The sequence below is a fragment of the Arvicola amphibius genome, chromosome X (genome assembly GCF_903992535.2).
Source record: "Arvicola amphibius chromosome X, mArvAmp1.2, whole genome shotgun sequence".
Taxonomy (NCBI): domain Eukaryota; kingdom Metazoa; phylum Chordata; class Mammalia; order Rodentia; family Cricetidae; genus Arvicola; species Arvicola amphibius.
In genome coordinates this window covers 63,235,455-63,245,134 of record NC_052065.1, presented here as the reverse complement: position 1 = coordinate 63,245,134, position 9,680 = coordinate 63,235,455, and the positions used below count along the sequence as shown (strand labels likewise).

The 9,680-nt window shown below is 40.0% G+C and overlaps 1 protein-coding gene across 1 annotated transcript; it reads left to right on the top strand.

The window, feature by feature from the left end:
- The first annotated feature begins 3,474 nt into the window (after nucleotides 1-3,474).
- On the top strand, nucleotides 3,475-9,202 carry Nexmif (neurite extension and migration factor). Its single transcript, XM_038315673.1, has 3 exons — nucleotides 3,475-3,553; nucleotides 4,188-8,541; nucleotides 9,109-9,202. Exons 1-3 carry the CDS (start codon nucleotides 3,475-3,477, stop codon nucleotides 9,200-9,202), a joined length of 4,527 nt encoding a protein of 1,508 aa, XP_038171601.1.
- The last annotated feature ends 478 nt before the right edge of the window (nucleotides 9,203-9,680 follow it).

Here is a 9,680-nt window from a genome sequence, read left to right as displayed (position 1 = left end):
TTGGGCTGTGTTTAGTAATTCCTGTTATTTGTTGTGACGTTGCTGTTTTCATATATCTCTTTTGATTAACTGTTCTGAAATTGCTTATATTCACTATGACTTCTTTAGTGTGTTTGTTCTTCCCTTTAGACTGGCATATTCTTCCCAGTGAACTCTATAGAACTGGCTTAGTGGTCACAAATTCCTCTAATCTATTTTTATTATGGAAAGGATTTATTTTTCCTTAACTTTTAATTGATAGTTTTTGTTGAATATGATAGTCTGTGTTGACAATTTTGGTCTTTCAGAACTTGGAATACATATTTGCAGGCCCGTCTGCCATTAAAGTTTCTGTGAAGTAATCAGGTTTATTTTGGTGGGCCTGTCTTTATAAGTGATCTAACAATTTCTTCTTGCAGCTTTCAACGCCATTTCTTTAGACTGTGTTTTCATGTTTAGCATTAATGATTTCCTGGGGGCATTTCTTTTCTAGTGTGTCTATTTGGTGTTGTATAGGTCCCTTCTACCTGAATGGATATCTTTTTTTCTAAGTTTAGGAAATTTTCTTCTATCATTTTATTAAAAATAGTCACCATGCATTCACTGTGGCATATTTCATTTATACCCATAACTCAAATATTAGATATCTTCAAGGTATTTCAAAGTTCCCCTGTGTTTTGTTTATTTTTTAAATTCTATTGTCCTTTATTGCATGATACAGTTCCTCTTCACCCCAACACTGTACCTTCCACATGATCCATTCTGTCAGTAATGGTTTCCAGTGGGATTTTTATTTGACTTACTAAGTTTTTCATTTCCAGCATCATTTCAAATTGGATTTTAATAATTCTTTCCTTTTGATTAAATTGTATTTTCATATCTTGAATTGACTTCCACATTTCATTCAATTCTTTGGTTTCCTTAGACTATATGCCAATCCTCTTTGAGTTGTTTGAACACAGTTATAATCATTCTTTTGAATTCTTTGTCAGGAAGATCTTCTCAGTCATTTTCATTAGCGTTCATTACTGTGAGATTGGTAATGGTATTTGGGGGTGCTATATTTGCTAATTTCTGTTGATGTGATAAAACATCATGGCCAAGGCAACTTGATAGATGGAAGGGTTTATTTGGCTTATGGTCCCAGAGTGATAAGGTTGTCATGGAGAGGAATTGTGACAGCAAGCAAGCATCATAGCTGGAGCTTGAAGCTGAGAGCTCACATCTTGAACTGCAAGCAGGAAGTAGAGATAGTTACTCTTTTAAACTCTCAAAGCCTGTCTCAAGTGAGGTACTCCCTCCAATGAGGACAAACCTCCTAAACCTACCCAAATAGCCTACTAACAGGGTACTAAATACTCAAATATCTGAGCCTCTCAGGGACATTCTCATTTAAACCACCACAGGGGGACATGTTCTGTTTTTTCATGTTATTTTTGTCTCTGTACTAGAATTTGTGCACCTGAAGTGGTTTGTTAGTTGAATCATTTTTTTCTTCAAACCACCTTTTTTGTTTCAGTGTAAGCATATATAACATCCATGAGAGCATTAAGCTATAGAAGGTTGAGGACAGGAGCTCTCAAGAAACTGGATGTGGTATAGAGGGGTAGGACTTCCCTGGAAATACTGGGAAACACTGGAGGAACAAATTTATAGTGTCAGGAGTAGTGTTCCTAAACTGAACTGTGAGGATGGAAGATTCTTAGGGAGACAGGTGGCCTAGAAGCATGTGGAAGCAAGATCCCAGAAGAGCACAGAGTCCCATGAGGATAATAAACAAAGTGAAATCTACCCAGTGACTCAGAAAAAGGGATGCTCTATAAGTTGGAAGAAGAGACTACTTGGCACAATAGGGAAAGAATGTTTCAGAAGAGCTGGTTGGAACTATAGGATGGGAAGGTGCAGAATCTAATGATGATGTAATAAAGGGAGTTCCCAGAGTAGCCATGTAGTCTATCGAGTGGAGAAGAATAGGCCTACCTGGCTACAAGGGTGAAAGAAGTTCTGGTGAAGGAACAGGGCAGGTCTGTAGGAAGAGAATGAATGGCTCTACCTGGTGGGTACCAGAAAGGGAAGTCCCAGAGGTAGCCAGGCAGGTCCATGGGGTTAGAAATAGTAGGCATACCTGGTGTCTCATAGAAGGTAGGTCCCAGAGGAGTTTAGCAGGCCCTGTTTTATTTTGCTTTGTTTTTGAGTCATGGTCTCACTATGTAGACCAATGTGACCTCTAACTTGCTTCTGCCTACTGAGTACAAATATCACAGGCATGTGATGGCATATGGCCTTATTAGTGTGTGCTTTTAAATAAAGGGATGAAAACTTGACTGGGAAGAATGTTTAGGGATAGAGGTTAGCCAAAATGAGTATGGATTTATGGAGTGGCACTTGATGATCACCTTTATCTCAAGTGGAATGATCTATCATATCCAATATATCTAATGCCCAAGTAAATGGACAAAAATAAAGAGCTATAGATGTTTTGTACTGTGTCTTAAAAGTACCACACAAGGCTGCAACCTTTTCACAAAATCTTGATCTTAATTATACTCACATTTTAAAAAATCTTGATGTGTTTTTAGAGAAATGGTTATCAAAATTCTATTGACATCAAATCAAGAAACTAAGGAGTCCTCTATCCCTTTCAACATTAGAAATCAAAGTTTAAGACACAGAGAAAATAAGTGTGATATATAGGTATATATATGAATATAGATACAGCTGTAGATATATAGATATAAATATATCAAAAAATGAGGGTAGGAATTAGAGAGGGAGTGAAACAAGGAGAGAAACATGGTAGGAGCTGGAGGAAGGAAAAGGGATATAGGAAAATGATGTAATTATATTTTAACAATAAAAAGAAATTAAATATGAATGTATAAATGTGAATTGGTTTGTCTTTAAAGAACTTCCATCCTCTAAAGTAGAAACAAAGTAAACAAAACTAATTTCCACATATAGACACATTATTTTGTTATCCTAGACTTTGCATATTTCCTAATTGGGCAGCTATAATTTAAGCTAATTTTTTACATTTCACTGCTTCCTCTGGTTTTTGGTTTTGAGTAATATAGTCTATAGCTGTTGATAGGAAATATAAGTACCTTATATGGTAGGTGTAAATTAAAAACAAAAACCAGCATAAATAATGAAGCCGATCAAGCCGGGCGGTGGTGGCGCACGCCTTTAATCCCAGCACTCGGGAGGCAGAGGCAGGTGGATCTCTGTGAGTTCGAGACCAGCCTGGTCTACAAGAGCTAGTTCCAGGACAGGCTCCAAAGCCACAGAGAAACCCTGTCTCGAAAAACCAAAAAAAAAAAATAATAATAATAATAATGAAGCCGATCTAGAAAACTGATCCCAGTTTGAAGCCCCCTAACTGAAATAACATATAAAATACAAAATAAGACAAACTGAATGACTAACATTATGTTTTTGAAATGTTCAGGTTGAACGACATTTGAAACTGGGATGAAACAGTAAGAAGCTACATTCATGGATAACCAACAAGATAAAATCATTGCTGCCTCAGCCAATGAAGAAAACAGTCTGATTAATGGAATCAAAGAAAATGGTAAGAGAGTTTAATTGCCATATACATTATTTTTCCTGATAGTCTTTTTTAATTAATGTAGATTTTCAGTATATAAAAACTTGAGACAGGTTGAATCTGAAATATATCAAAAGTTGATGTAAATCTAAACGTGTCAAATCTTTAACCGAGCTAGAAGAATCCCTGAGAGTTCTCAGATAAATCACCTTGCTCTGTCAAATCCATCTGCTAAATGAAGTTCCTCAAAGTTGCTAGTAAATTACAAGTATGTAATTCACTAGGAACCTCTCTAACATAAGTTTTCAAGTATGGCTATGTGTCTCATAGTTGAAATGATGAATGGCACCCTGTGCCTTTCCCCCTCCGAAAACTTTGACTTTTCAACTGATCCATCAGTCCAGTTCTTTCACCATTTCTGAGGGGGATCTATCTTTTCTTCAAGAAGAATCTGAGCCTAAAAATGATTATTTTTCACTTGTATGAATTTTCAGTATTAAAGCAGAGTTGTTTTATTACTGTTTTGGTGGTGACTCATAAAGCTAGAGAAAGGGGCTCTGATATCCCAGTGTTAGAAACTGACCAAGGAAAAGAGACTTAATGAATATTATCTAAGATCTTTAACTTTATTCATGCCTTTTATTTCCTTTTTCTCTAGACTCAGAGGACCAGGATTTGGCAATGAAGTCATTTGTAGCTCTAGAAGCTACTACACCAGTCCAACCCATACCAGTGGTACAAAAAGAGCCCCCAATGTTTCCTGGGGGTCTCCTGCCTCTGCCGTCTAAGAAGCCGTGTGTGCAGAGCCCTCTATCTCCTTTGGGCCTGATTGAAGCACCTGATCATTCCGCTAATAGCGCTTCTGTGAATGCCATCTCCCTCACATCTGGAGTTGCAAAAGGCCTGAACACATGGTCACTGCCCAGTGAGTGTGAGAAAGCGCCGTTTGCCATCATGGAGCCTGCAGGCATGTCTGCTCTGAATGGAGACTGCTTCATGCAGCCAAGCCGGACTTGCTTAGGTTGCTTCATGGAATCAAAAGAAGCAGTAGATCCTGAACCAGGGATCAGTCTGAAAGTCGGTGATCTAAACAGAGATTATGAAACATGTGCGGTCTCTGATATAGGGATTCAGTGCATTAATGCTGGAGAAAATATGAAATATGGAGAGCAGCTGCTTTCAGACCAGCTGTTAGGCTTCCCCCTGAATAAATCAAGGGCAGGAGATAGGCGAGACACTGAGAAGCCTGACATTGACTTGGAAGATCCAACTCAGAAGAGTTATTATGAGGCATTACTGTTAGATAAGTGCAATACAGAAGAAACTTTACTGACAAACTCCAATCAGGATTGGGGTTACTTTGAGACTTTTATTAGTGAGAGTAAGATTGAACTACTTGACCTCTGCTCCAAGAATGAACTATCTGTTAACCTTTTCTCTGAAGAAGATGTGGATAACTATATGTTCGATGATGATGAGTCAATACTGGGCAGTGATGTCTGCTCCCTCAAAATTCGATACGAGTCCTTTCAGGACAATGTTCGAGATAAGACCACCCTTCTGATGCAGGAAGATGCCCAATTCAACTTTTTCCCCAGTGTCTTTGCTACATGTCCCAAGAGGGAATCTAGGAGTGGAATCCTCAAGCAGAGCAGCGATCTTTCTCAATTCAAGGTCCCTGATGTGAGCATCATCTGGGGAGAGGAAGATAAAATCATGGACCAGAAAAAAGACAAAGAGGAAGTGCATGAAGACAAAAATATAGAGAAAAAAGATGAAAAAGATAATGAAGAAAAACCTGAATTAAATAATAAACCATGCAGTGGGCTTGAGGTAAAGCCAGACCATCTTACTAATTCCCTGGAGACAGCAGGAAATTTCAGTGATGATGGTTCCTTCATTGAGGTCTCATATGACGCCATGGGGGAGATCAAAGACTGTAGCCGCTATATGTCTCGGGAAACTAATTCCGGAAGCTCATCCTCCCAACAGAACTATGGACTGAGAGCCAAGAGAAAAGTCAGATACAGTGAAGATTATCTATATGATGTTGACTCACTAGAAGGGGAAAAAATAAATGAGAGAAAGGAATGGTCTCCAGGTGGCTCGAAAGATGATGATGACGATGAGTGGTGTCCCAAAAAGAGAAGAAAAGTGACCCGCAAGGAGCCCCCTGTTATTATCAAATATATCATCATCAATCGCTTTAAAGGTGAGAAGAACATGCTGGTGAAGCTAAGTAAGGTAGATGCCAGTGAGACAACAGTGAATTTGAGTGAGAATCAGCTGAGTAAGTATGCCAAGTTATCACCTTTGAAGGGCTTCTGGCAGAAGAAGAAAACGCAGAGAAACAGCAACACAGACACCATCAAAACACCCTTATGCCAGAAGCAAAGCTTTGAACCAGGTAACTTTGAGGTGTCTTTCTTGCCACCTGCTCGTAAACGAAAATCTAAGCTTGGCAACAGACACAGGATTCAAAGGATCCAGTCCATGGAAACTTCGGCAAGCAGTAAGCAGGTTTCATTCTGCAGTGATCAAAGACAAGCTAGTAATCGCAAAGAAGAAGGCAGCTTCAAAGGTACACCAAAGTCAGCACCTCTTGCTGCTCCAAGCTGTGCCAGCGGGTCACACTTACGTGGCATCATTGTCCCCGACTCAGTCAAGGTCAAAACTCAAGACTCGGAGTTTAAGGGGCCAGAAAGGAAAGTGCTCAACAAAATTAAATTTAAAAGTGAAGCTAGGTTAAAATCTAAAAAAATCAAAACCGGACAAGAAAACAAACCAGTTCAAATGAGCCCTGTCTTAGAAGACCAATCCTCCAAGGCTAATTTTAAAAATGACATCATTCCTGGAACCTCAAACAGTTCCTATCTGTCTGAATTTCACGAGACAAAGGTTAAGAATTCCACTTTCTTACCAACCACCTGCTCTTCTGAAATGCCTTTATCTTCTGCTAATGTTGCCACTAATATACCTGTTATCCCTGGAGGGTATCTGCAAACACTGTTAGATGCTTCTGACTTGTCAAATACTACTAGTATCTCATACTTCACCAACCATTCTCCAGAGCAAAATGGAGCCAGCCTTGCTCACACGGAAAAATCATTTGTACCTCTCCAGTCTTCTCAGGACTGTGTGCTGTCCTCATCTCCTGAGTCCGAGCTGCAACCATCATCTCATGACTTCAAAATGGAAGAAGTAAGCAACTATGGAAGCATGTGGTCCAACAAGGCTACCTCTGGCCCACAAGAGTTCATGGCTGAAGTCTCAAGGGAGATGGCCACAAACCAATCTGATGAATTCGAAGTGTCCCAATTCATCTCCATGGAGAATAACCTCACAGCTATAACATACAGTCCTCTCTGCCTCAACAGTGGTAGCAGTGGTTGCAACAAGGTCCTGTATGCCTCTGTGCAGGACTCTCTTTTCCCATCTGATGACTCTTATCAATTGTGCCCCTTGAATAACGAAGAGATCTGCTTTCCTTTCCAGCAGGCTCCAGCCAGTACAGACGATGACAGCCGACTCTTTAACTTTGATTCAATGACTCCCCTTTCTGTCAGTTCAAGCAATTATTGTCCCTTAAGCTTGAAATCCTGGGAAAGGGATGGCGATGATGAGATCACTGATGACTTCTTGGCCCACTGCAGCCCGAAACTGGTGATCCAGCAGAGCGTTGATGAGATAGTACCACTGAAAGAGTCCACTGACCTCCTCGATATCTCCAACTTCACTCCTGACAAGTTCCGCCACTCTTCCCTCTCCGAAATGTCTCCACCGGACACACCCAGCCTTTCTCCTCAGAGTACCAGATGTGAGAGTGTCAAAACACTAGGAACCATGAAGGGATTCCAAGAGGGTGTCCCAGGATCGTTGGGCAGCATGGAGAAAATCACGTGGGACTGTGGTACCCTTTCACAACAAGTTCAAGTGGATGATGCCTTTACAGTAAATAACCATCCGTTTCAATTCCACATGTTCAACGATGAGGACTCTGTTGGTCTGCTCCAAAAAAACCCCTGCCTGTCAACCTTTGACGAGTCAGCTGGACAAGTTAGTGCCAACAACAAAGTGTCAAAATCAAGAAAGAAAGTTTCACCTGGCAAGAGTGGAGCCGTGAGCCAAAGTTCTTTCCAGAAAAATGCCAGGAAAAAGTCCCCCAAAGCCAGCAACAAAGGGAGTGAAAAGCCACCTAGCAAAACCTCCCGCCAGGTTTCTAAATCAACAAAGAAAGGGAAACATGTGGCTGCTGTCAGTGGAGAGAAAATGCAGACTGGGAGTGGCCGTAGTGGGGGCCAACCCAACAGCACATCCTCCAGTGGAAAGACTGAATGTATTCAACATGGTGGTCCTGTTGCCCCTGTGAAGATGCCAAGTCAGAAGGGACTTTCTGGTGACTGGGCTTTGGGAAAGGAAAGCAAGCCAGCCTGGAATGACGTGAGTACAATCACTAATACCAACAACCTTCTGGATGATGACCAACGGGAATTTCAAGAGCCTTCCTATATCTTGTCCAACATTGCCTCTGGTATGGCAGATGTGCAGAGATTCATGATGGCCTCCATAGAGCCCCTTTGGGAACCCATGGAGCAACAAGGGGAGTCCAACACATTCTACTCCCCTGATTCCAATAGCCTGAAATTAAAAACCCTCAAAATATTAGCTGGTACACCACAAGAATCTAAGAAAAAGGTTAATAATGGGTCATCAGGAGCTACTAAGAATCACAAATCAGTCAAAGGTGTGAGCAAAAGCAACGGGAAAGCAGCAGTTGCTGATCCTGGCCGTGCAGACATGCCTAGTAACAATGAGGACTCTCAATCTGACGTCTTTGATAAAAAGTGTGGTAACATGAGCACTTTAGGCAATAACGGACCAACACACAAGAAATTATATCGTCACAAATCCAACTCCAAGACCCTGCGAGATGAGAAATATAAAGGGAAACGTGTGGAACGAGAACAGGGCCACAAGGATGAGGCTGGGACAGCTTCTTTTGAAAAACTGAGGTAATACTGCACCAAAATAGCTAAGAAGAAATGCTTCCTTGGCTTTCCTACTATCTGCTGAGTCCAGAGTTCTTCATTTTTCCCTCTTGAAAGCAGAAGTTTGCATGAGAGACTCTTTCCTATTCTCTTCCTTTTTCAAATTAAAAAGAAAAGAAAAACGTGCATGGAAATCCCTGTACCTTTAAGCCACTCAAAATATCGGCCAATTTTGTTGTGGCTTGGCTAGGGATAAGTTCTAACAAAGGCTACATTTTTCTCCTATTCTTTATTAATTTTTGCTTATTAAGAAAATAGAACTAAAATATGCTCTTGAATGATTTTTGGAATGGAAGGGCTTTGCAATAAAGACAGATTCTGAACAACATAATCAAAAAGTCATGTAGACAAAAAGCCAAGATCATTTCAACAAAAGAGCATTACTTTTCAACACACAGCAATTAGGAGTACTTTATCATTCTGCATCAGACGACATCTAATATGGTGTCAATATATTTATATGGTATGATCCCTTTGTGGACATACATTAAAACTTACTAAGATGGCATAAATTCTTTGATTTTTCTGCAGGGATTCTAACTACAATCTCCTAAAAGCAGAAACAGCATATTGGGTTTTACCTGTGTTTGAAGAAGAGACTCACATTTTCCGGAAAGACATTTAATGTTTGTGTTTTATTTCTTTCAAAATAAGCTTTGTGGTATGTATGTTGACCTGTAAGTGCTTAAAGAAAAATTTAAATTGTGGGAATAAGTCTTTGAAATCAAACTTTAATCTGATGTTCTGTGTAAAAGACTTTAAAAGTCATACAGTTGCACAAGTAGTTTATGCACTGTTTGCCCACAAGGAAAAAAATGGAAAACATTGTGCCAAACTACAAATAAGTAACTGTACTGTATATAGTTTTACTTCTATATCAACATTTGGTTGTGAGTATTTGGGGGGACTTGCCCCTGTTAATTTACTAGAAACATTCCAGTGGTTCTTGCTATTAAGCACCCCCACTTTTGTGGCTAGCACCTGTAGATCACAGTGGAAACATACGTTGTGTTATAAAAATTACCAAAACAAAGGAAAATGTCTGAATTGTGCCAAATCTTCTTACCTCATCCCCCACATTTACCCCACCATCAGTTTAAAGA

What these genes read in the sequence shown, in the direction of transcription:
- Nexmif (XM_038315673.1), top strand. Translation starts at nt 3,475, where the DNA reads ATGGATAACCAACAAGATAAAATCATTGCTGCCTCAGCCAATGAAGAA. An exon ending in TAATGGAATCAAAGAAAATG is followed by an intron (nt 3,554 to 4,187) that starts GTAAGAGAGTTT and finishes CTTTTTCTCTAG; the next exon opens with ACTCAGAGGACCAGGATTTG. An exon ending in GCTTCTTTTGAAAAACTGAG is followed by an intron (nt 8,542 to 9,108) that starts GTAATACTGCAC and finishes ATTTTTCTGCAG; the next exon opens with GGATTCTAACTACAATCTCC.